This window comes from Chaetomium fimeti (genome assembly GCF_033439085.1).
Source record: "Chaetomium fimeti strain CBS 168.71 chromosome Unknown B0H64scaffold_3, whole genome shotgun sequence".
Taxonomy (NCBI): Eukaryota; Fungi; Ascomycota; class Sordariomycetes; order Sordariales; family Chaetomiaceae; genus Chaetomium; species Chaetomium fimeti.
Genome location: NW_026944331.1, coordinates 436,711 through 460,455, shown reverse-complemented (window position 1 = coordinate 460,455; position 23,745 = coordinate 436,711). Strand labels below are relative to the sequence as shown.

The window sequence follows — 23,745 nt, the reverse complement described above, 5'->3', positions numbered from 1 at the left end:
GTGCGGCAAACGGAGATTTGAGAACCTTGATGGTCTCCACTGCGATCAACGAGATGATCTGATAACCGGGCCGCTTGGGCCTCCCAGTCACGCCAGTCTGTGCCAGTCCACCCGAGCAGGCAGTCAGGCACCCATCCCCTGTTGGCAGTCGCGCCGCTTGACGGTTTCCCAAATTCAACAATTTCGTGAGAACCCTGACGGCCGAGGACCTTGATGGCCACCCCTCGTCCCCCTCCGGATTTCCGATTGTTTGGCATTGTTTGCCAAAAGTGCGGCCAACTGCACACTGCCAACTGCCAACGGCCTGGCAAGAGTGACAAAGCACCCCATCGAGGTGCAACCCAGTCTTGCCCTGCACCAGCCCTGCAGCGTTCCGCATCGTCGAATTGGGCAGACAGTCAGGCGCCGAGTGTGGACACCGCAAAATGCCGCGCTTGAGTGGGATGGAACGCCAGCAAGTGCGAACTGCCACTCTAGCGGGCCTAGTCGGACCCCCCCCATTGCCGTGGGATGCGCGGGCAAGCGTGGAGGTCGCATGAAATATAGCCAGTGATCTCGGACCTTGTTTGTCTTTTCCCACCCTTCCCTCGTCCTTTCGTTCTCCTTTTTTGCCTGCCTGACACATCGAGTTGGGACGGATTGACGCCGGCGTGGCCTAGTGCTTGTTGACCGAGAACCCCTGGATCCATCCCCAAACCCCCCCAAACGGTCGAACCTTGAAATCGTTAAATACTCAACCAACTCTCCCTGGAAACCCAGGGCGTCCTCCTCCCAGGATGTCTCTCCTTCCTTCGTGGCTGCGGTTCGGTAGCCCTATAGCGAAAATGGAACCCTGTCCCTGCGCCTCCCACGACTCCATCGCCATCGTCGAGAAGGCCGACGTCCTCCACGACCAATTAGCCGACGCGAGGACCGAAAAGGTCCAATGGCTGGTTCGGAGCATTGTCGAGACCCATTCCGACCTGCTCAAACTCCCCCATTTCCGGCCGGGCATTGCCATCAACAAGCTCCTTGGCAACCTCGTGTCTGTCTGCTCCGAGATCCACGACCGGGAAGTCGTCGACAGGGTACCCCCACCCACCGGCCGCATTGGCAGCACCACCACGGCCACGCCACGCACGGCTAACAAGTCGAAATAGGTCCTCTCCCACGCCCGCGTGCAGGCACTTCTCCCCTCGCTCCGCCAGATTTGTGCCCAGGCCGAGTCCTGCCTCGAACTGCACTGGACCGAGCACATCCTCGCCACCAAGGGGACCCCCGAAGAGGTCCTCGCCCGCCTCAAGACCTTCCCCTACTACGAAAACTACCAAGAGCTCACCCGGCTAGAGCTCTGCTCCATCCTGTCCGCCACCAAGACCGCCCCGCGCCGCGTCGCATTCATCGGCTCTGGCCCATTGCCCCTAACCTCGCTCTGCCTGCTACAGGCCCTCAAGCAGGATGCACTGCTCACCAGCCTATCAACCCCCAACGCCGAGACGAAGGACGCGCAGCCGGTGATACTCAACGTCGACTACGACTCCGGCGCCATCGCCGCCTCGCTCACCCTCTCGCTCGCCCTCGGCGAGGCCGGCCGCGGCATGGAGTTCATCTGCGCCGAGGCCACCTCGAGAGACAAGGACCTCGCCGAGTTCGACGTCGTGTACATGGCCGCGCTCGTCGGCATCACCCAGACCGAGAAGGAGGATATCGTGCTGCAGGTGGTCGATCGCATGCGGCCCGGGGCTTTGCTGGTCGTGCGTAGCAGCTGGGGCTTGCGGACTTGTCTCTACCCCGAGGTCGATCTCGCCACGGAGACCCTGCTGAAGAGGCTGGAGTGCTGCGTCGTCGTGCACCCGTACGGGCAGGTGGTGAACTCGGTTATTGTGGCGAGGGTGAGGGGGTAGGGTCTGGTGGGTGGGTTACACGTGGAGGGGTGGCATTTTGGGGTTGCGGGCGGCAGGGCGGGGATTTCATTTACTAGAGCTGGGCGAGGTGCAACGGGAAAAGGCGGGATGGCATATTCGACGGGTCTTTGCTGACCGATTTCGGTGGTTACATTGCAGTTCATTTTTGATTCACTTGACGAGAAATAGAGGGCGCGCGGAGAGTTCAAACACGGTGATGGGAGACGGATGTCAGGCATGAGATTAAAGTACCTACCCAAGGAATTAGCTGAAAGGATTTGAGACGAGCATTTACGAGCACAAAACATATCGCAATCAGACAACAAGTCTCAAGTCGTGGTTGTGGGCATGCATTCGCTTCAACTTCGAGAGTGCCAGCCGCTGTCTGAAGTGACGATGAGAGACTTTCGCCGCCCGCGGCTTACCGAAAAGAGCACGAGCACAAGGAGGAGAGATGTGGAGGGGATGCCCAGTGATCGCAGCGGGGTGTGGGAAGACGAGCGGGACGGCCCGGACAAGACTGGTCAACTCGCCCCCCACGCCCCCGTCTTGTGGCGTGGTCCATACCTGGAGAGCTTTCAGCTAATGTCATGACAGCCCTGCTGCACGCCGACGCCTTGGGAAGCCCAAAATGGCATCAGTCGCATCCTGGCTTGTGATTGGTATGGTCTGAACCCCCGCAAACGCCGCCCCCGAAGCTTTTCTCACTTTTCCCTCCCTCTCATGAGTCATGTGTACATACCTAGGTACCTAGGTAGTAACTCTTGGACCGAAATAACTTGCGTGGGGCCATCAGCCCTTCCTTGTTGCGGTTGTCAGTCACTCTGCCTGGCAGATGGAACCAGTCTTCGTGGGGGAACCTTTCGGAACGGATGATAGATACACCATCCCTTGTCACAGCTCTTCTACCCCTGTCAAAGTCGGCGGTTATTTGTCGGGATATCACAGACGACACCTCTTGACCTTCATAATAAACGGTTCACAAGTCACCAAAGAGGAAAGCACAATCGATAATATGAAGCAAAACATTAATTCTATAGTTTACTAGGTACCTAATTGAAGCCTCCCATCAGAACACTATTAATCCCTATCTGAATCCCCATCCCTGATCCAGGGATGGTTCACCACCTCCTCCATGCTAATCCTGTCCTCCGGCCGCCACTGGAACATCTTGCCCAACAAGTCCGCAAACAACCTTATATCCTCCCTGCTCATAAACGGTTCACACTCCAGCTGATCCTCCCCATCCTCCCCCGTCTGCATGTGACGAAACCAATCACAACCCAACTCCTCGTACTCATCCCACTCCTCCTCCACCGTCCACGCCAAAAACCTCAGCCGCACCAACAGACTCTCCTCCATCCAATCCCCCGTCCCGCACATCTCCTCCCTCCTCACCCTCTCCCCCCAGACCCTCTTCTCCACCTTGGCCCCCTGCGCAACCTTCCTCCTCGCCGCGGGGCCCCAGCCCCGCGCCCAACCCGTCGGCGGCGCGCCCAGGTAGGAACGTAGCGACCGCAGCACGCACCACCCGCCCCGGCCGCTGTCGCAGAAGGGGTCGATCCCGCAGACCGCGGCGAACATGGCCGCGCCCAGCGACCAGACGTCCCCGGCGCGCGGGTCGGGACGGTCGCTGGGGGGGTTGGTGGTGGCCCAGGTTTCGGGGGCGGCGAAGCCGTTGGGGGGGTGGGGGGTGAGGATGGGAGTGGGAGCGGGAGTGGCGTTGTTGGTATTGTTGTTGGTGTTGTTGGTGTTGTTGGTGTTGTTGGTGTCGGGAGTGTACTTAACACAAGTGTCAAGGTCAGCCAGGGCAATGGTGTGCATCGTGTACATGCGGCGGTCGTTGGCGACGGGTGTTAAGGCAGGGATGCTGAGCGGCTTCGGGCGGAGGGCGTACTTGGGCATGCCGGCGGGCAGCGAGGGGTGGTTGTACCTCGCGGAAGTCGGGCCGTTGCAGCTACACTCATAGCCGGGCTGGCGGGCGTGGAGTTCGGCACACAGCTCCGGGTAGTAGCCCGGGTAGTAGTCGGCGACCTCGTAGGCATGGTAGTCGCTGTCGTATTCGCTGTCGTAGTCGCTCTCGTAGTCGCTGTCGTAGTCGCGGTCCCGACGTTGCCGAGCGATGATTCGGTACACTCGCTCGAGATGCCGACCGCCAACAAGGGCGTTAATTTGCTTTTCGGTCAACTCGTGGATGGTGTCGTTGACCAAAAACAGGAGATTGCCGGGGTGGATGCGGCCGTGGCAGAACCCCTTTTTATGGAGCAGGTGCACCGTCTTGGCCAGCTGTCGGCAGAGATCTCTAAGGAACATGGGTTCACGCCGGCAATGGAATGCTACATCAGATACCCGAGGCCCCAGGAGGGGCTGCACGGCGCAGAGATGGCGGCCGTTAGGCCCGACGACCCAGAAGTGCCCAAGCGATGTGGCCAAGATAGATGGTTGTTCCGGGTTTGGCCGGGTTAGCTTCACGCTGGCAAGGTCCTCGTGGGAGGATTCGGCCGCGTAGATTTTGATGGCACGCCATTTACCCAGAATTACATCCCTGCAAAGCCACACGGTGGCTTCAGCACCACAGCCTAGCTTGTTTACCACTTTGAAGCGGCTATCTAAGACATCATCGATCAGGATGGGGTGGAATCCGCCAGGATGGTAGTTGTTTATTTCTTTCTCCATTCCAACGCCCGCATGATACGGATACGTCAGTGGCCCCGGTGGAGTGATGGGGTTCTCCATTGTCTTGTGCGGCTTGCTTGAGATGTTTTGGTTGTTCGAGTCGTGGTTGCTTATGGTTACTGGCATTGGCTAGGTAGTTTGAGTGAGGAACCTGAAACTCTGATGCCGAAGTCTCAACACTCAACTCGTTTAAATGGCTTGAATGTTCAGCCCGTTTGGTCTTGGCATCGCAATTTCCTTTGTTGTTCTAACAAGCCAGGGGTGGGGTTGAAACTTGTTTCTTACAATGGCTTTGTATGCCTAGTTGTCTTCCTTTGTTCTTTCGGCGTGGCTGGGGGCCATGGGGCTTGAGGATTTGAAAGCTGGTGTATCATATCTGCTTCTTGCATTTGCATGTCTGGCTGTGACTGGACCCAAGGGAACTCATCGCAACGGCTGCAAAAGCGAAACTTCGGTGGCGTTGTGTCTTGCCGCTGAACGGGGTTCCCGACTGTGACAGAATATTGTCACAAATCTCTGAAATTAAACCGAGCCTCCTTGGTCCCTCCCCGTCACATACGCTAATGGACCGGCGGACATGGTGAGAGTATATTTCAGACACGGCGGTGCCTGTCTGGTGCCCGTCTGCTTAGCCAGTCCAAGTGTTGTCGCCCTTCTCATCGATCCAACCCATCCCCGTCGTGTTCAAGTCTCAATACATTGGCCCATTATTAGTCATTCACTTCCTGCGTTGCATATTCAATGCAGTCTATACAGTCCATGACTCCACAACCTGGTGACAGATACCAGCCCGGGACAACGCCTCCAGGTTGCGGAATCTGTCCTCGCACGCGCCACAGCAACCAGCCTGGAAGCGAGGGCCTCACAAAACAGAGGAAATGGCCGAGGAGTCGCCATTACACGGGGTATGGCAGCTATGAAGACCCATGGGTACGTTGGAAGCCTCCCCGCCTCAGATCTTTAGCCCTGGGGCGACTACGTTAACGATAGAGTGTGGTGTAGGTTATCTGGACCACATATCTCCCCACAACCCTCTCCGAGTACGATTCCATCACACGCGTCTGCAGGCAAGAGGCTATCAACAACCACTTCACCTGCGTGGCCGTGAGGAGCTCAGTGCACGGTGGGACAGGCAATGTCAGCCCTTCCCGGTGGTGCAGTACCAACCACCCGCCTGTAAAGGATAAGAGGATTACTGTTTTTATGGGCAAGTCTTGGTCGACCTGCCAGATTGAGGGTCATATATATGTTAGTCAGTCTGGCGAAGGCATGCCCGTCACGCGGGTAGACTGCGAGGCATGCGGTCTGGAATGTTGGCACATGCCGTGGGACTGCCTGCGTCTGGATCATGGGCCAGATGCTTGCCTTCGGAAATTGTGGGGTTGATTGGATTGGTCTAGGAAACAGTATTTCTTGCAACAATTTGAGATAGATCACTATGTTACATGCAAGGAGTGGGTTATTCCCGACGTGTCATTATGACGGTTTGGATACTCGTACTGACAATAAGACCAGAGACTCTAATATATTAGGGCCGTATTCACAACACATTGGAGAAACAAACGGGAGGTTCGTTTTTATGCCCTCTTGGCTCGATATAACTATTCGATTGCAGGCGAGGCCTTCACTGTTCAGTAATAAGCGGTCATTTGGGTCATCATACTTACATGGTGCAAGGGCTCCCATAGCCACTCCGTGGAGGTAGGTATGTCGGTCGGGGCGGCCCTTGCTCTGGCGCCCCCCCCCATATCCGTTCCGCAACCTCCTACGTTAGGACCACCGTGCTCCTGCAAACTTCCTGTCATGGATGAAGTGTATTTAGGGGCTCGCTTGATTTGATGGGATATATTAAGGGTTAGGGCTGAAGATGGGAGCGTGAGCAGGCGGTGTGCGGCAACTTACCCCTAACCCTTTAAGCCAGGCTTTTCGAGTTCTCTTGAAAATTTAGTTTAACATAATTAGGTGGTACCTACCTATCTCTCCAACCAAGGCATCTTAGTACTTAATATAATCGGACTCGAAGTCCCACTTCGCCCTCACGACAATGCACGACACCGAAAAGGATGGCACTCATACACAGCACGCCCACACCCACAGTTGACCCTTCAAACCCTAATATATCACGATGGGATGATATTGGGTTAATGCTCATCCAGGAATTCATCTCCGAAGATGATGAGGCGACCATGATTGACGCTTTTCACGCCCAAGATCCGCTCTCAGAAATCCAAGGGAACTTGAAGAAGCGAATCAGCCAGCATTTCGGCTACCATTTCGACTACACCACGTTCGGAGCATCAGAGACACGCTTCACCCCCGTTCCGGCCTACATCACCAGCTTCCTCCCCCGGTTGCCCGTCCAAAGCCCTCTCCCCGACCAGTTCACCGTCCAGTACTACCCTCCCGGCAGCGGTATCCCCCCGCACGTCGACACCCACTCCATGTTCGGCGAGGCCCTCTACAGCCTGTCCTTCGGGAGCGCCGTGCCGATGCAGTTCCGCATGTCCGGCGCCAACGACGCGCGCAAGATGCGTCTCCCGAAGCGATCGGTCCAGCAGCAGCAGCAGCAGCAGGACGGGGGCACCACCGACCCCCCCTCCGCCTCTCCCGCCGTCCCCGGCGAGCAGCACCGGCAGCCGGACGACGAGGAGCAGCACCCTGTGTGGGAGGTGCTCCTGCCCGCGCGCTCGCTGCTGCTCATGACGGGCGCGGCGCGCTACGGCTACACGCACGCCATCCGGCCGCGCAAGACGGACCTCGTCGGCGGGCGCACGGTGCCGAGGCAGGGCCGCTACTCGATCACCATGCGCAGCGTGAAGAGGGGGGACGAGATCGGGTGCGGTTGTGCGTACCCGGGTGTCTGCGACGCCAGGATTCGGGAGGAGATGGCCGCGGCTGCGAGGAAAGGAGGGGTGGTGGCGTCGGCAGAATGAGGGCGTGTTGCTGGGGGATTGTTGGGGCTCGGGCTGGCACTTCCTCCCAACTGGGTAGTCGGCTCGAGGTCGGGGAGAATGCAGCCACCTCAGAACGCCCAACTCCATTTTTTCCTCACCGCCTACCTCGATGGGGGCGGCCGCAGCTGCAGGACAAACGTGATAGGACAATGTGACGGGGCAGAGGTGGCAGGACAACGACGTCACTGGACAGGAACGCGCGAGACAAGAGGCAACGGAACTGCGTGGTAGGGCAATCCGACCGGACAAATGCGCCAGGACAAGTGCGCCAGGACAAGTGCGCCAGGGGGCGGTCAAGCGAATGGTGTTGTCCTGCCCCTCTTGTCTGCATTGTCCTCGCCCAGTACCTATGTACCTTATGTATATGTCCAAACCGCCAGGCCATTTTTATTTAACTCTGTCGAGTCCCATCCGGTTTCCGATTGCAAGTTTCCCCCTCTCCGCAGACCAAGACCATGTGCCGGTATTCGGCCCAGGCCATTTCGTCCAGCTGCCCAGCCGAAGACCGATTGGACTCGCGTGGCGCTGACATGGCCGATTGCCGGCCTCCTGGATTTGGGTCCGAACCTGATTGGTGGCTGCGATCCTATCGCATAGAAAGCTATTTTGCCGACCGTGACTCGCCCTTCGCCTTCCCGTGCGATAGGTTCCGAATTTACTCAGATGAACCGAGAAACCGAGCTATCGCAGAGATTGACGGCGTGGCCGCAGGCTTGACATTTCTGGACAAGCTCGAGAATCTCATCGATGTATTTCCTGAGCGCGGACTCCGCGGGGGGTCGAGCGCTACCGACTTAGGCCTTAACAACGATGACCCTTATCCTAAGGACTTAGATATACATGGGGATGACCACCAGTGGTGAGTATTCTTGATGGAGCATTATCACCCCTTTCGCAAAACGGGACGGTGCTGACCGGCGCCAGCGCGTTGATTCATGGCAGCATCCAAGTTGACCTCCCGGCAGAGCCCAATCTCGATGAGTCGTTCGGTTCCGAGCCGGATCTCGATTTCCCCGTTGAAAAGACGGGGGATGTTGGCAAAGCTTGGAGGGGGTTGGGGTCTCTGAGGAGAGGTATGAAGGCCGAGTTCCGACGCTTCAACGAGGTGGCATCCCGGGCAGCATCAACTACAATGTCCAGGCTTCGCTCAAAGTTTCCTAGTTCCAGAGCGTTAGCAGATTGTGGAACCCTAGTCTACCGCGACGTCTTAGATGGCCTTTGTCCGAGCACTCTTGAGGAGATTTTCGCCTTCGCCAGCTTATCACACGCCATGTCCCGGATCCTGGTGCGCCAGAAGCGGATGGAGGACGCTCAGGTGCTGTTAGGGGTGCAACGATGGAGAGATTGTATCGGCAACGTGGATGAGAAAAGTGTATTTGATACCTTGGCGTCCGAGATGTGGCCCTCCAGTTGTATGTTTTCGACCCAGCCAGAACGGGCTGCATCTGGCTCGCTCTCCCAAGCCATCCCTGGACTAGAAGGCTTGGACAATACGTCGCAGTTCCTGAAGAAAGCAGCAAACATCACTGCCACCGAGATGGGTCACATTCCCGGCGATGTATCCCACACAGGCGACACTGGCCCCCCACCCTCCAGTCTAGAAGACGACGTGCTGAATATAACGGAACGCACCGCCGAAGAATTCAACTTTTCTCAGCTCTGTCGCTTTGGAGACGGCGACCCCTACCTGCGCCCAATGAACATCGAGCCTCGAGAGCTTTCCAAATCTTGTGGCCCGGATCAACCCATCCCCGGATACAACCCGCCGCATTTCCATCGCCCCCCGTTGGGAGGCCACAGTCCGGCGTCAAATCAGCCCCCTTCTGATTGTCACACCTCGCCAGTTTCATCCTCTTTGCCAAGCTCCTCATCCTGTGGCCAGCGCTTTTATCGCTTCCCGGTCACTGACGAAGTTTTCGACTGCAAAGCCATCAACCTGCGAAACACCGTCACCTTCCTCGCTGTTTTGGCCTTTGCTAGCGATTGGGGCGATGGCTTTTACCTATTCTCTGGTAGCGGCAAGACGGCAGCACACAACAGAACTGGATCAGCATGGGCTAGAGAGCGCTCCAAGACAGAGAGGAAGCTTCGGAGGGAGTTCTTCGACCCCCTCAAGAAAGTCGGGACAGACGATGCTGGCTTCCTAGCACTGCTGGCGGTAGCCAAGAGGTTTGTCGTTCTCGGTTTGCTCGGGACGAAAGATGAGGTTCAGGATTACTTGATCGCGATATCCAAGGTAAGACGGCCACAGAACTTAACATTAGGCTTCGCGGAGCGCGGCTGACCGAAGAGCTAGGAGTTTTTGACGTGCGGGGACAGACAGGCCAAGTTTGCCCGCTGGGTATTATTGGGACAGTCACCCAGCTCGACGGCAGCAAGCAGCAGCAAGCCCGAACAACAAAATAAACGCCGCAAACCCTCCGAGAGGCAGCTGGGCGACGGCGGTCCCACAAGAAAGAAACAGTAAGTTAAGGGTTTGCAACCACTCTTCAGACATGACATGCTGATCAGAACACCCAAGGTGCATCTACCGCTGCGAACATCCGGGGTGCGGAGGCGAATACCATTCGGCGTCCGGGCTGTCCAAGCACAAGAAGAAACACCTTCCCGTCACCGAAATTGTTCGCTGTGATGTGTGCGAATACAGTTCAGATAGACGAGACCTTGTGCGGCAGCACTTCCTTCGACAACATGGACCAGATTTGCCGCCGTATCTTCAAGAGGTACGACGGGGGCATCGGTAGGAGGGAAGAAAGGAATATTTATTAGATGTAGGTACTGTGCCGACTTCTTTCGACTTGAAGGTGTTACTTTTGGATGGCTTCTCCCAGGCTGGCCACTTTTTATATCCAACAACTTTGTCGATAGAAGGTTAACGGGGCGTCATCCGCATGGACATGTTTTGGGAAGTAAAGACAATATAGACCATTCTCAATTATATCACTTGGTCCGATTTTAGGCAATGTGTGGATGGCCGTGTGGCTACAACCATCCCGGATGACGAGAAAGGTGAATAAGACTTAGATTACAACCATATCACGCTGGGAGTTGTTGGATAAGTAAACCAAATGACTGCGTCAACCTTAGGAGACAAACTATAGGACATCTAAGGTAAACCTTTGGGCACGTCCTAGCAGGATCTCCGCCAATCTAAACCGTGCGCCCTGTTGTTGGCCAGTACATGAACTTACATGACACTAGGGGTGTTTGAAGAGTTGCTAGAGGCACTGATGGACTTTCCAACACTAGACATGGTTATGCTCAACACAGGCCTTGATGAAATAGAGTGACAGTTGTATTCGGGTGCTCCAAATCAAAGTAAGTAGGTAGTGTTTCCTCTTTTGCAAAGGAGTTAGATATTCGTAACTACCACTCTCTGGATTAGCAGCAGCCAGCCCCTTACATGGTTCTTTTCCTACTCTTAATCCAGCGCTCAGTGATCTGGCCTACCGTCTCCACACTGGCCAAAGCCGCCGCCGACAAGGCGACCCCCATCTTCTTCCTGCCGTCCCCGCCCACCAGCGCAGGATCATAATACCCCGGCATCAGATACACGGCCGAGCGGTCCTCATACACGACCCACCTTCCCCGGCCCTTCTTCTCCTCCACCATATGGACAAACACCCCATGAGCGCGCCTCTCCCTGCCCGCAATCGTCTTCAGCAGCCCCGCATCCACCGCCTCCCCGTCCACCGTCTCATACCCGTCTGCAACTAGCCCCTGCCAGTCCTCCCACCCATCGTCCCCGGCACGTCCCACATTCACAGTCCGCGAACGGGAGCGGGAACGGGAGCGAGAATCGGAACTGGAACCAGGGCTGTAACCAGAGCCAGAACCCGAACCAACACCAGCCAACCCCAACCCAAAACCACCCCCCGACCCCAACCCCAAACTCGAACCCGACCAACCACCACCACCACCACCCCCATAACCACACGCATACCCCCCCAACCCCGTCCCCGCCCTCACCCCGGCCTCAACCCAATGCGCCCTCAGCGGCACCAACCCCAACCCAATCCCACTTCCACCGCCAGAAGAGCGCATGACGGCGCTACCGCTGCTGTTGCTCCTGTTGCTGCTGCTCCTCGGCCGGTCACAGGCCGCGCACAGGCCGTCCCAGGGGTAGAAGCGCTTGTAGCCGCGGTCGGAGCCGCGGCGGCGGGATTGGCGGAGGAGGGTTGCGGGGCAGGAGAGTTCGGGGGGTTCTTGAGGGCTTTCTTTTCGGTGTTGGCGGGTGGGCGTTTGGGTGGTGGTGGAGGTGGAGGTTGTAGTGCTGGAGGTGGTGGTGGTTGTGCTTGTTGTGGGGTGGGTGGCGCGGTAGAGGGAGCAGTGGTCCCAGTGGGGTGCCGGGCGGGGGATGCGGGCGAGGAGGGCGCCGACGTGGGTGTCGTGGGGGTTTGGGGAGGTCAGCGGCTTGAGGTGGGCGACGCTGGTCGAGTCGATCCATACGTGGTGGCCGCAGCGTGGGTTGCCGCGGCTGTCGACGGCGGTTGGGTCGGGGCAGTGGCACCAGGGGTGTTGGGGGATGTAGAGGAGACACATGGTGGTATCTTGTAGCGTGTGAATGCTAGCAATGTGGATGATGGGTGGTGGTCGCTGTTGGGTCTCACCGCGCGGGTTGGGGGTGGGCATTGTTTATTAAGGCTTAGCTATGGTCATTATTCCTATTGCTGTTTTATATACACAGCCAAAGGATTCAACACGTACACCTTGTCGAAGTGATAAAGGAGTCGTTGTCGTTCAGGGGTAACCCGGGAGGTAGGCAGGGGTTAGGGTTCTTTGAGCCACTGCTGCTGATAAAGAAAGCGTTCGCATTCGAAATCAACAACTGTCCGTAGCAATCCCGAAAGGGGAAGACTCCCTGGATTACCGGGGCCCTCAGTAACACCCGAGAGAAATTGGTTCTTTTGTGATTTTACTCCGTGGAAACAACTTGCGTTACGTTTGAGTATTGGGGAGCGTACAACTCGAATCCAATGTTAGTACCTATTAACCACAAGACGGTTTGATCAACTGACAAAGCTAGGCAGGCAGAGGGAAGCAGGGATTGAGCGGCTAGAAAAGCCACCTAACCAGTACTAGGACTAACTTCTAGCGGCGAGATAGAATAGAGGCTGCCGAGACATGCACGCTACTAGATCTAGGTAGTAAGAAGCCTGACGTCGTAACTGCCCCGTACAAGTGGCTTGATGACAAATCGGGCAGTTCCCCGAGACATAGGTCGGGCTACCCCAATTAGTCTCCGAGCAACGTCACTCCCTCATAGTTTCACAACTGCAGCTCCACGAGTAAGGTATTTCATAGCCACGCCCTCTCCCAAACCCCGCCTTTCCCTTTCTTCCCTCTCCATCACTCATCAACGGCATCACTCATCCACTGATTCCACGTCACCATCAAAACCAACCAACCAACCACAACACCAATCCCAACCCAACCAACACCACCACCACCACCACCACCACCACCAAATCCACTCCACGCACCATGTCCCCCCCCACCAAACTGCACCTCCCCACCCCCCTCCTCCCCCCCTCCTCCCTCATCCTCGTAACCGGCGCCAACGGCCTGATCGCCTCGCACGCCGCCGACCAGCTCCTCGCCGCGGGCTACCGCGTGCGCGGCACGGTGCGCTCCGCGACCCGCTGCGCCTACCTCACCACGCTCTTCGACGCGCGCCACGGCCCGGGCCGTTTTTCCTTGCACGAGATCCCCGACGTGACCGCCCCGGGGGGCGTGTGGGAGGGCGCGGTGGCGGGGGTGTCGGCGATCGCACACGTGCTGGGCGCGGTGGACCTGGCCGTGCGGGACGCGGATGCCGCGGCGGCGGCGGAATTGCCGTGGCAGGTGGGGCTGCTGGAGGCGGCGGCGAGGGAAGGGGGGGTTAAAGCGGTGGCGTTCACGTCGTCGGCGTGGGCGGTGTGGACGCCGGATGCGGGTAAGAGGGTCAGGTTGACGGGGGGGAGTTGGAATGAGGAGGCGGTGGCGCTGGCGAGGGATAAAGCGGTGGCGCCGGAGAGGAAGGGGTTTGCCGGGTTTATGGCGTTTAAGACGCTCATTGAGAAGGGGGTGTGGGAGTGGGTGCGCCGGGAGAAGCCGGCGTTTGCGTTTAATACCGTGTTGCTGGATACGGTGCTGGGGGAGTGTCTGGATCCGGAGAATCAGGGGATTCCGAGCACGGCGGGGATGGCGCAGTGGGTGTGGGAGAATATCCACGTGGACACGCTGAACATGATGCAGCCGCAGTGGTTTGCGGACTGTCGGGATGCGGGCCGGTTGTACGTCGCACTGTTGGCGACGGCGCCGTTGGTGGATAGGGAGCGCATCTTCGGGTTTGGCGCACGTTATAGCTTCTTCCGGGTGGCCGAGATCCTGAAGGAGCTGTATCCGGAGCATGCCGACAAGATGGCCAAGGTGAAGGACCTGGGATGGGACCAGACTGAGGTGCCGAACGAGCGTGGAGCCGAGCTGTTGGCGCGGCTGGGCCAGGAAGGCGGTTGGCGGACTCTGGAAGAGAGCGTGAAGGAGAACGCCGAGAGCTGGCTCAAGCTGAAGCCGGCCAGGGTGACGGACGAGAAGTATGTACAGATTGGCAAGTAATACCAGAGGGTACAGTGGTATCATAGCTTTGATGGTCTCGTGATAGCCTTAGGCCCATTTGATAAACACACTCGCACTTCTTAGGCATAGCGACTTGTTTCAAGAGCAAAGTGTATGGTGTGTTCCGCCACGCCACGCCCTTAAATCGGCATAGGCTGGGGGTTGTTGCCAGCCGTTTTGTAGAGATCGCGTAGTTCAAACGCCTCGTGACCACCCTCGGGTACTTCTCCAATAAGGCGGGCTGGCTGTCCCGCGACGATACTGAAGCTCGGGATGACCATATTAGGGGGAACGACGGTGCCGTCGAGGATGCGCACGTATTCCTTGATGATGGCAAGCTCGCCGATGGAGACCTTTGCGCCGATGTGGACGTGGCTGCCGACCGAGGCGGCCTGCACGACGGAGCCGGGGCCGACGAAGACGTGGTCGCCCATGCGGAGGGGCATAAAGGTGAATGCGCTGTGATGATGCATGGTTAGCATGTTTGCTGTCGCGAGTAGTCGTCGTGGTAGACAGTATCAGAGAACCCGGAAGAAACACACCCATTGTACAGGCGCCCTGGTGGACGCAGACAGCAGCCCCGGCTCAGGAAGCAGTAGCGCCCAATGGACACGGCCGTGTTATTCGGGGCAGCACCACTCGCCGACTGGGACGATGCCTGGATAGTCCGAATCAAGTCGCCCCGGATCATAACCTCGGGTTGAATGACGGTCTTGCCGCCGAGCATGATATTTTGGGTCCCTACGAGCGTCGCCTTGCGAGCCACTTTATTGCCCGTGTCCGTCTCGATGTATTCTCCCCTCGGCGGCCTCCGTGACGACATTTTGGCGGTTTTGTTCGGTTGTCGGCTTGGTGGGTTTCGAATTGCGGGTTCCGAGTCGTTGGTTTTGAGTCGCGAGTTTGAGTCGTCAAGGTGCTTGTTTTTTGGTGTGGATGGTGGTGCTCGGTGATTGGATTGCCCAGGCGCGAGCTTCCGAAGGTCGCGTCGCGTGGATGCTCGAAGGCGCCGAGACAAAAGCGGAGTGCGGGGCATCACAGTGGGGAAGCGGATCAGCCAACGTGCCAAACCCATTTGAGCTGGCTCGCCTGGGCCGTCCCGAGTCCCGTCGCGCACGAAGCCGAACGTTGACGCTGATCCCCTGCAGTGCTGTGTGCTGTGCCGTATCACTGCTGAAATGGCGTTTCAAGGATCCATGCCCTGCCTCTGTATGCACATAACGACATAGGTGGAATTTTGTCAGGGCACGTTCAGGCATCAGCATGTTGACTTCCAAAAGACAAAAGATGAAATAGAAGAAAATCAATTCTACATTTTCACACACTCCGCCACAAAGCTCGAATGAAGCACCATGTCTTCGACAACTCTGCCCCAGTCAGAGCAAGGGAGTGAATTGCCGACGAAACAGCCCCTCGACATAGCCGACCTCTTCCGCGAGCTGCAAGAAACGAACCGGCTATTGAGGGAGATAGTATCGCAAAAGGCAGCCGACCAGGACCCATTCACCGACGAATCACTATCGCCGCGCACGACTGATGAAGGGACGAAAGGGTCACCTCCTGGCTCACCGCTCGAGCCGGCTGTTGTGAACACGAGCACAATTCAGCTTGTCGAGGACCTCGCCCGTAGGGTATTCGATTCGGATCATCTAGAACATCTGGACTGGTTTCGCGATCTCACTCTTTCACGTATTTCAATAGTCAAAGAATCGTCACATGGCTCGCCCGATATCCAGTCGCCGTATCAGGTCCGACTCTTGGCCAACTTGACCGACTCTCTCGGCCGAAGAGCGAAACTTGACGGGCAACCGCTGGAGCTATGCTGGGACTGGAGAACTGGTTCAAGAATGCCGAGAGTGCCGCTGACCGATGGAGAAGTTGAGAACCTCCGCCGCCAATGGCTCGTCCGGTTCGATCTCGACCGCTCAACCGAGCGCGTCTCAAGGCAATCTGGATGGATTCTCGGGAGGGAACCCCGTCGCAATGGCATTCTGTGTGCCTGTCCCCTTGTTTACGGCCCCGGTCACGCGCTCACGTCGGCAAACTCGATTCTCGATGAGTGCCACAAGGCCAAGGCTCTCGTGAGCAAGATGGCATACCCCGAACTCGTCAGTCCTGGAGCGCTCTGGTAACTAGGACCTGCCCAGGTGGCCGCGACCCGTCACTTTGCCTCCATGCTTACACAGAGATACAGGCACTTCACTACGCCTATATGGGCCAACGGAACTCTTCCTCTCAGCCGCCTCGCACTAATCGCTGCTGTGTGTCTGGTGAACCCGGAGGAGGAACACGAGACGGTGCACCAATTCTTGCACGAGTTTTGTGCTCCTTGGAAGCCTCTACGCCTTCGTGGTATGGGCCGTGAGTTCGGCGGCTGGACTGGCAGCAGCGAGATATCTTACCAGCACACTATCCGCTGCTTCTCCAACGTCACCGTTACCGACCAGTCCGACTTCACACCTTATGTCCGTTGTCATCGCGAGTCCGGCGAGTTCCCAGCTCTTCCGGGAGCGCCAACCACTTCGTTTACAGAACGCCGCATGTCCGTACTGTGCCGCTGGTCCGAGTTCAACGACGAGCTGTCCTTCACCATTGTGCTCCTCGGAGACTTTCAATCCGTGAAGCAGGAGGCTCAGGGGTCCAATGACTTGTTTACCGACTGGAAGGACCGCCACTTTACTGCACAAGGCAAAAATGCCGGCTACCACATGCTCCAATCCGCCGTACACCGCACGCTGATATCCTGGGAAAAGGAGTGGTCTCAATGCCTGGATGTGTTGGGGGACACGGTTAACACGAATGTGAGCCTACCGTTCTACGTGGTCTAGAAAGTCCACCGCTCACGCTTGCAATAGCTTCACGATATCCTAAGCGACGAGACCAGTAATCGCCTCATGTTCGACACATCCTACGCCCGGTCCCGCGTCTACTTCAAGACCCTGGAGATGCTCCGTATCTTTGGCGATACAATCCGGGAGACCGGTCGAGACTTGCAAGAAATGGATCCTGAGCGCCTTCTCCAGGGCAGCTTTCTGCGCGCTGGCTGGGATGCTCGGTACTTCCTCAGGGACGATCCGGCCACAGATAAGGCGCTGTGGAAAAACTGGCGGATCTTGTCCGAATTTCAAAAGGGGGCAGAGGAACGTTTAATGCGGCGTATTACGGAGAAGACCGAGGAAATAAAAAGCTTGAGAGACGGGGTAAGTGTTGAGCCTAGCATATTGGGAATTGCCATCGAAACAGAATCTAACCTCTCAGCTTTTCAACGCGACTTCGCTCCGCGAGGCAGCCAGATCGACGACCATGAACCGCTATGTCATCGTCTTTACAGTCGTCACCGTTCTCTATCTACCTCCGAGCCTAACATCGGTAATTCACGTTATCCCACACGCATTCCTACTATCAAGACCGTAACTAACACCATCGGCAGTCACTCTTCGGCACGCCGCTCTTCGACGGGGAAGACCAGGCCGAGACAGTAGGGCGTTTCAGGACATCGACCATCATCGTCTGCGTCATCACATACGTGATCGCCTTCCTGCTCCTCTGGCTCGCGGACAAGTGGGAAACCGCCGGGTCGCTATACCACGAAGCCCGCGAGTTTGCCGCCTCGACATGGAGCCGACTCAAAGGCGACGGGGAAGACGAGGATACCAACCACGCCCACGCCCTCAGGAACACCATCAGCAACAAGCCACCCCTCACACCAGCACCCACCACCGACCGAATAATGAGCGTGTAACATCAACAAACTACCTACCTACCTACCCTGGCTAGGTAGGTAGCCAACCAGCCATCCTGCAACCCCCAACTCCCCATCCAGGGCTACCACACCACAAAATACAGCCATAACTACCTCCCTTACCTTAGGTACCTAGGTAGGTACCCAATCAACAACCCTCCCCACCCCCCACCCACACCGCAGCCTCATACCCGTCCATCCACTCGACAAACTCCCCGCCCGCGCCCGCCCACCCCTTGATCCCGCCCGCCAGCGCGAGGCTCTTCATGTCGCTGTCGCCCGCCGCCGCGATGTGGTCGGCCAGCCAGCCTGCCGCGCGGCTGCCGCGGCCTTTGGAGGAGCCTGAGCGATGGGGTGTTAGGCTGGATGTATATGGGTGTGGTGGTGGTGGTGGTGGTGGTGGTGGTGGTGTTTTGGGAGGGGGGGATGGGGGAAGGTGGTATCTGGGTGGGGTGGGGGGGAAGGGTGGAAGGGGGCATCATACCGCAGTAGAAGATGACCTTGCGCAGGTTGGCTGCTTTGAAGGTGGCGTAGATGGTGGGGAGGGTCAGGGGGAGACTCTGCGCGGGGAGGTTGAGCGAGCCGCGGATGGTGCCGCCCTGTTTTGGGGTGTTAGTGTTAGTTGTTTGCGGGTGTGCGTTGGGTGGGTGTGGGGATGGGGGTGGAGTGAGTGGCATGGTGGCCGGCGTGGTGGTGGTTGGTTTATGCTTAATGCATTTGTTTCAGATCCCCGAGGTTCCGCATACCTCAAAATCATTCCGCCGCAGATCGATCAGCACGAAATCCCGCTTTTCGAGCGGCGTCGTCTTCAGAAGCTCGAGCACTTCCTCCCGCGAGATGGTGACGACGTCGGATTTGGGTGCGGGATAGGCCGCGTACCAGGGCGCTGGAGTGGTTGCGTCGGTGGTTGCCATTTTGGATTTTAGGTGTCTTGGGAGAAAGGGGTGGATTGATGTTTCGGTTGAGGAGAGATGTTGTGAGGGGTTCCATGAGATTCGGCGTGTGAAAAGGGGACCTGGGGGGGCTGAATCGGAGTTGGGTTATGGTGATTGTGTCACTACTCACATTTGATTGGTCCGTTTGTTGGAGTTGCCGAGAGGGTGAAATAAAGGGGAGTTGAGCGACAGGACATGATTATGAGGGAGATGACGAAATCTTTCGACCAAATGAATTGCAGGGGGGTTGATACAATGCTGTTGACTTGTATGATTTTATATGTTTGTTTCTTGTTTATGCAACCCGGGTCCTGGTCTCGGTCCCAAGAAAGCACCGCCCTAAGCTATGCTAATCACGCCCGTGGCTATCCGGCTGTGACGTGGTTCTAGACGATCTCTTGTTGATGTTTGTGTTTCGTTTCCCAACAACCATACTCTACGATCTCGCCCCCTCCCCCCCAAAGGCACAAACTAGGACTGACACCGTATAACGTACCAACCCACCCAAACGCCTCATTTACCCTGTCGTCCTCTAGCACACTTGCACACCCCCAGAATAGATGGGGACACAGCAGGCTGGGTTTCCATTCTCGTCAAAAAGTGGCGTGTTCCTCGGCGGGTTGAGGGCCATGCAGGCTGCCTTAGCGGAGGCCGCGACGGCGGGGTCGATTTTGTAGACAGTGTTTGGCACGCATGCTGCTCAAATCCACATGAGTTAGCCGTCCGCTGCGTCTTCCCCTGTGCACTGCGTTTCCGTCAGGGGACTTACCCGGCGGCGGCGGCGGCGGCGGTGGGTTTACTGGTGGCTGGTTACACGAACCACCCCAGGGCTGGCCTCCCATAAGCAAGTTGAGGCCGTTGGTCCAGCAGATTCCTGCTTCGCTTACGCCAGCGTAGGTGGCCACAGCCGCGAGGATCAAGCTTTGGGTTTTCATGTTTTGGCTGTAGGCGGAAGCTGAGCGCGAAAGGCTAAAGCGGGCGATAGCTAGAAGTAACTAGGAGAAGAGCTATGCGGCAGACGAAAGGGGGAGGGTGGAGCTGAGAGCGAGCTGCTCCTGTCTTATAAAAGCGTAAGAGTTCCGAATGTACCGGAAGCTCACGGCCACAGACATAACTACCTAGGTACCTAACATGGGTCTCCTCTTTTCCTCCCCTCGACCCCTCTCAGCGTATCTGACACACGCATCATGGGAACACCGAGCTGAAAATCAGCGGTGAGTGACGCTCCTAGTCCCGACGGAGACCCCGTCCCGCGCACTAGGTGTCACTTCTCATCGGTCCTTCTTCTGTGTGCTCTGTGCCGCCGTCCCATGCGTGGGCCGTGATACGGCTTGCGTAAGACTGTTAATCGCATCTCTTTTGGGGTGTGGGCCATTCCCAAGAATGATGTGACGTTCCGGGTCTGCATGTGTTCATCCGGTGAGTCTCCTAAAGCAAGCTGGGAACATACAATTCGCACAAACGTCGGAGAAAAAGCATGCTGTCATTGTCTTAGGCCAAGAGATGATCGATATGCTTAACTGGACTCTGAAGCATAGCCTCATGCGTTCCCCGCAGATTAACGAAGCCCGTAGCGCAACAGGGTGCCCGAAACCCATCGGATGGTCCGTGTTGCTTCTGTTCTGGCGCGGGGTGTCGCGAATAGCATCACACGGCGCTTGGTGAAAACAAGAGTTTGTTTCTGAGGCCCGTCCCGTGCGGCTGGTGGATCCGGGATATATCCCCGCTCGAACCAGTAAGGGTTAGATCGGCACCGCGGACGGCAGCTGAATGCCGCCGCTAAGGCTGAAGTCGGGGATGCCAAACTGCAGGTCTGAGACCCAGGTCTCAGCACAGACCTGGGACCTGCTCCCTTCGCTGGTCTTTGTTGTGCCACCCCCGCTGTGATGCGGTGACGAGACGCCTGACGGCCGCAGCCCGACACCGCTGACCAGTGACAGAGGTCGGGGTTGTTGTGTTTCTCCCTGGGGCCGGTCGTTCGGATGTCGGGGGCGGGCACGTTAAGGACCGGTCATGAACTGACTATAAAGAAAACCGGAGAGGCTCTCTGGAATATCAGTAGTGCTGCGTCCGCCGATAACCACACCTAGCTTCTTAACAACCACTCCCCGACAGCAACATGAAGTCCAACTTGGGCTTTGTTGCCTCCAGCGTCCTGGGCCTGGCACTCCAAGCCGGGGCACAGGGCGGCACACAAAATCCCTTTGGTTCAGCAAGCAACAACGCCCTCAACGGGGGCGGGTTAGCTGGCAGCCAGAACCCATTTGGTAGCGGCGCAGCCGCCGTCCCAGCAGACTCAACTGGTAGCCAAAACCCCTTTGGTGGCTCCGGCTCCGGCTCCGGCTCCGGCTCCGGCTCTGGTTCGGCGGGCTCGGGAGGTAGCCAGAACCCCTTTGGGGGTGGCTCCGGCTCTGGCTCTGGCTCTGGTTCGGCGGGCTCTGGAGGCAGCCAGAACCCCTTTGGGGGTGGCTCTGGTGCTGGTTCCGGCACCGGTGGGGCTGGATCTGGTGGTTCCGGCGCTGGCGGCTCTGGCTCCGGTGCCGGTTCTGGGGCTGGCTCTGGTGCTGGCTCCGGTTCTGGTTCGGCAACTGCGGGAAGCTGCCAGTGCCCGCCCGGTGGAAACGCAGCCCCCAGCGGCCCGCGCCTTGATGTGCCGGGATGCCCAGCCGTCCGAGCCGCGGACCCGACAGGGCAGACGCTGACTTATGCCAACTCACCGATATGTCACACGGGTAAGTCTTCCAAGCTACGCCATCCTCCGGGTGCTTGACCGGCACTTGTTAACTAATCGGTCCCGGGAAAACAGGTGACGGCCAGCTGTACCAAACCCCCGACGGCGCGACCTTCTACATGCAGTGCTGCACCCACGGCGCCGGCTCCAGCACCGTCATCACTAGCCTCGTAACCGCCGACTTTGGAGAATGTATGAACGAGTGCAGCAAGACGGACAAGTGCAGCAGTGTCACGTTCCTGGCCCACGAGGAGTCGTGGTCGGAGCCGCTTCACACTTGCACCCTGAACACGGACGGAGGATTCTCCTCCGGGGTTTGTGGAGGCGACGTGCACAGTTACGCCTTCGTCATCGACCCGCCGGCCATTGAGTCCCCTGACTCGGCGGGCGTGCTCTGCTCGACCGAGTGCCCCTATGCCAACGGCCAGCTGTATGTCTCGTCGGTCGGCGAGTCCTTCCAAATGGACTGCGGCAAGCGCCATGGAACCCAGGTCATCTATCGTGACCGCCAGCCGTCGCTCAAGACGTGCATTGAGGCGTGCGGGAAGCTGCTGGCGTGCCACAGCGTCGACTACGATGTTCACCGCCAGATCTGCTACTACGGAAAGCACCAGGGCGAGCCGACCATCGAGGCCCCCGGATTCGCAAGCGCCCACTCCATGGGATGCGTGGGAGCATGCTCCGCGTGTAGCGGCGGCCGTTGCCCGAGTGTGAGTTCGCCTGGTTGCTGATCTTGCCGGCCCCCAGGGGCCGGAATCTCCGGAATCAGTACTCTAGATAGGACCCGTTCAAGTTACTGACGAGAACTAGGACCCGGACCCGTCAGCGCCTCCTTTTGACAACAACAGCCCCTTGCCGCAGGATGACCCTCTCGGTAACGCGGCGCCGCCGGACTCCCTATGCCCGCAGCTCAACGGCCAGACCATGGACATTGGCGGTTCGAGCTACCGGATAACGTGCGGATTATCAACAAACTGCGTTGAAGACGGCTATCAGATCTTCGGCCCTGCCGCCGTCCAGCAAGTCACGCTCGACGAGTGCCTTCAGTCCTGCGCCACTTTCCCGACATGCAAGAGCATCAACTTCCTCAATACCGACTGTAAGACTCAATCAAGTCCCTGATAACCCTTACCGCTCCCGCTTCCCAAGTAACCCATCATCCTGCACCAAGCTAACCTACCGTTCTTCAACGTAAAGACAAGGTCGATGGTACGGCACAATGTGTCCTGAGGCAGTGCAACCCGGCTCCCGATGGCCCCGGCAACCATATCGCGGCGCACAAACTGTGAAAGGTCTTGAGGGGATGATGGCACAAGAACGACCGGCGCAGCCGGGGGGTGGACAACGACAAGTCCGATGGGTGCATTGTCTACCAAGTAGTCGTCGATGGGTGCAGCAGTAACGCTACTGGCATCAAGCCACGCAAGCCATTGCCTGGGCTTGCTTGTGTTGCCTTTGCTCGGGAGAGATAAAATATCTAGATACTCAAGTTGCGTTGAATTTTACCGCGCATATCGTCCACTTTTCAACGTCCTACCTATTGTCAAAGACATTCTATTATGGCGTGGAGTTGGAGTGAGCAATGGGGACTGACGATATGGGATCACCTTTCCCCCTGGCAACAGATCATCAGGAATGTGGAGATGCTCAGCCGAAGGATGAGATGGTGAGAACTGACAAGGTAGGTGGTCAAGGGATGTGGGGGCCCGAACCGAAGGAGGATCAGGGGGAGCCAAGCCCGAAACACAAGCAAACAAGGGGGTGAGGGCTCGGTCGATGATGTTCTTGTGCGGCAAGCTCCGCAAATCAAGGTGCTGCTAATGAAGCAGTCGTCAGCAGATTTAAACTATTCCCAATGCCGTCTGACCCAGACGGCGGGTATTGGGGAACAAACCACCGGACGACCGAGACCAGTCTTTTACCCGCCATGTTGTGATACCGACTCTGACTGCATCACAGAAATAGATAATCCGGGGTAACGACTAACGAGTGCCACTATCAGCAGGCCGGCAACCTGACACGGGCCAAGCACATAGAGTGCAGACCCAACCGGAACTCGGCAGCAGATGCACCAATCTGCGTCGGGGGCAAGGGACTGGAGTGGAATGCGGGAATAAACTTCGAGAACAACCCCCAACTGCCGAGGCAAGCGCCTACTTAATCTATACGACGACAGCCCACAAGCCCACATCTGGATAAAGCAGGGGGGAGGGACTCGTCATGCCCAGAC

The 23,745-nt window shown here is 57.6% G+C and overlaps 11 protein-coding genes across 11 annotated transcripts; 6 read left to right on the top strand and 5 right to left on the bottom strand.

The window, feature by feature from the left end:
• Positions 1 to 824: 824 nt before the first annotated feature.
• Positions 825 to 1,883, top strand: B0H64DRAFT_321106 (Nicotianamine synthase; the record flags this gene model as incomplete). The annotated part of the gene is made up of 3 exons (XM_062800490.1): positions 825 to 1,067; positions 1,140 to 1,493; positions 1,566 to 1,883. The coding sequence occupies 3 exons, from the start codon at positions 825 to 827 to the stop codon at positions 1,881 to 1,883; spliced, it is 915 nt and encodes a 304-aa protein (XP_062660208.1).
• Positions 1,884 to 2,963: 1,080 nt separating this feature from the next.
• On the bottom strand, positions 2,964 to 4,619 carry B0H64DRAFT_372132 (kinase-like domain-containing protein; the record flags this gene model as incomplete). Its single annotated transcript, XM_062802210.1, has 1 exon — positions 2,964 to 4,619. One exon carries the CDS (start codon positions 4,617 to 4,619, stop codon positions 2,964 to 2,966), a length of 1,656 nt encoding a protein of 551 aa, XP_062660207.1.
• Positions 4,620 to 6,550: 1,931 nt separating this feature from the next.
• On the top strand, positions 6,551 to 7,924 carry B0H64DRAFT_390093 (uncharacterized protein). The gene has a single exon (XM_062803374.1). The coding sequence runs from the start codon at positions 6,623 to 6,625 to the stop codon at positions 7,490 to 7,492; it is 870 nt and encodes a 289-aa protein (XP_062660206.1). The 5' UTR covers positions 6,551 to 6,622; the 3' UTR covers positions 7,493 to 7,924.
• B0H64DRAFT_390091 (uncharacterized protein) lies at positions 7,925 to 10,474 on the top strand. The gene is made up of 4 exons (XM_062803373.1): positions 7,925 to 8,372; positions 8,438 to 9,749; positions 9,810 to 9,976; positions 10,035 to 10,474. The coding sequence occupies exons 1-4, from the start codon at positions 7,969 to 7,971 to the stop codon at positions 10,255 to 10,257; spliced, it is 2,106 nt and encodes a 701-aa protein (XP_062660205.1). The 5' UTR covers positions 7,925 to 7,968; the 3' UTR covers positions 10,258 to 10,474.
• Positions 10,475 to 10,912: 438 nt separating this feature from the next.
• B0H64DRAFT_372130 (uncharacterized protein) lies at positions 10,913 to 12,145 on the bottom strand (the record flags this gene model as incomplete). The annotated part of the gene is made up of 2 exons (XM_062802209.1): positions 10,913 to 11,330; positions 11,457 to 12,145. 2 exons carry the CDS (start codon positions 12,143 to 12,145, stop codon positions 10,913 to 10,915), a joined length of 1,107 nt encoding a protein of 368 aa, XP_062660204.1.
• An 852-nt stretch (positions 12,146 to 12,997) lies between these two features.
• On the top strand, positions 12,998 to 14,110 carry B0H64DRAFT_416021 (uncharacterized protein; the record flags this gene model as incomplete). Its single annotated transcript, XM_062805136.1, has 1 exon — positions 12,998 to 14,110. One exon carries the CDS (start codon positions 12,998 to 13,000, stop codon positions 14,108 to 14,110), a length of 1,113 nt encoding a protein of 370 aa, XP_062660203.1.
• A 140-nt stretch (positions 14,111 to 14,250) lies between these two features.
• B0H64DRAFT_440192 (trimeric LpxA-like protein) lies at positions 14,251 to 14,933 on the bottom strand (the record flags this gene model as incomplete). The annotated part of the gene is made up of 2 exons (XM_062806468.1): positions 14,251 to 14,569; positions 14,653 to 14,933. 2 exons carry the CDS (start codon positions 14,931 to 14,933, stop codon positions 14,251 to 14,253), a joined length of 600 nt encoding a protein of 199 aa, XP_062660202.1.
• Positions 14,934 to 15,306: 373 nt separating this feature from the next.
• B0H64DRAFT_390089 (uncharacterized protein) lies at positions 15,307 to 18,076 on the top strand. Its single transcript, XM_062803372.1, has 5 exons — positions 15,307 to 16,235; positions 16,302 to 16,908; positions 16,963 to 17,307; positions 17,366 to 17,476; positions 17,538 to 18,076. Exons 1-5 carry the CDS (start codon positions 15,460 to 15,462, stop codon positions 17,847 to 17,849), a joined length of 2,151 nt encoding a protein of 716 aa, XP_062660201.1. The 5' UTR covers positions 15,307 to 15,459; the 3' UTR covers positions 17,850 to 18,076.
• Positions 17,794 to 18,871, bottom strand: B0H64DRAFT_106759 (Rhodanese-like domain-containing protein). Its single transcript, XM_062797737.1, has 3 exons — positions 18,596 to 18,871; positions 18,334 to 18,448; positions 17,794 to 18,191 (listed from the first exon to the last, which is right to left on the bottom strand). Exons 1-3 carry the CDS (start codon positions 18,761 to 18,763, stop codon positions 17,998 to 18,000), a joined length of 477 nt encoding a protein of 158 aa, XP_062660200.1. The 5' UTR covers positions 18,764 to 18,871; the 3' UTR covers positions 17,794 to 17,997.
• Positions 18,872 to 19,316: 445 nt separating this feature from the next.
• Positions 19,317 to 19,719, bottom strand: B0H64DRAFT_440189 (uncharacterized protein; the record flags this gene model as incomplete). Its single annotated transcript, XM_062806467.1, has 2 exons — positions 19,317 to 19,480; positions 19,554 to 19,719. 2 exons carry the CDS (start codon positions 19,717 to 19,719, stop codon positions 19,317 to 19,319), a joined length of 330 nt encoding a protein of 109 aa, XP_062660199.1.
• Positions 19,720 to 20,900: 1,181 nt separating this feature from the next.
• B0H64DRAFT_456109 (uncharacterized protein) lies at positions 20,901 to 23,271 on the top strand (the record flags this gene model as incomplete). Its single annotated transcript, XM_062807335.1, has 4 exons — positions 20,901 to 21,516; positions 21,591 to 22,225; positions 22,326 to 22,614; positions 22,713 to 23,271. 4 exons carry the CDS (start codon positions 20,904 to 20,906, stop codon positions 22,802 to 22,804), a joined length of 1,629 nt encoding a protein of 542 aa, XP_062660198.1. The 3' UTR covers positions 22,805 to 23,271.
• Between the last annotated feature and the right edge of the window lie 474 nt (positions 23,272 to 23,745).

Coding starts and splice junctions, on each gene's coding strand:
- B0H64DRAFT_390093 (XM_062803374.1), top strand. CDS start 6,623: ATGGCACTCATACACAGCACGCCCACACCCACAGTTGACCCTTCAAAC.
- B0H64DRAFT_390091 (XM_062803373.1), top strand. CDS start 7,969: ATGTGCCGGTATTCGGCCCAGGCCATTTCGTCCAGCTGCCCAGCCGAA. Junction 8,373..8,437: donor CATGGGGATGACCACCAGTG/GTGAGTATTCTT, acceptor GACCGGCGCCAG/CGCGTTGATTCATGGCAGCA. Junction 9,977..10,034: donor GGTCCCACAAGAAAGAAACA/GTAAGTTAAGGG, acceptor AGAACACCCAAG/GTGCATCTACCGCTGCGAAC.
- B0H64DRAFT_390089 (XM_062803372.1), top strand. CDS start 15,460: ATGTCTTCGACAACTCTGCCCCAGTCAGAGCAAGGGAGTGAATTGCCG. Junction 16,236..16,301: donor GTCAGTCCTGGAGCGCTCTG/GTAACTAGGACC, acceptor ACAGAGATACAG/GCACTTCACTACGCCTATAT. Junction 17,477..17,537: donor TACCTCCGAGCCTAACATCG/GTAATTCACGTT, acceptor CACCATCGGCAG/TCACTCTTCGGCACGCCGCT.
- B0H64DRAFT_106759 (XM_062797737.1), bottom strand. CDS start 18,763: ATGGCAACCACCGACGCAACCACTCCAGCGCCCTGGTACGCGGCCTAT. Junction 18,449..18,595: donor TGCGGCGGAATGATTTTGAG/GTATGCGGAACC, acceptor ACCCCAAAACAG/GGCGGCACCATCCGCGGCTC. Junction 18,192..18,333: donor CAAGGTCATCTTCTACTGCG/GTATGATGCCCC, acceptor CCCATCGCTCAG/GCTCCTCCAAAGGCCGCGGC.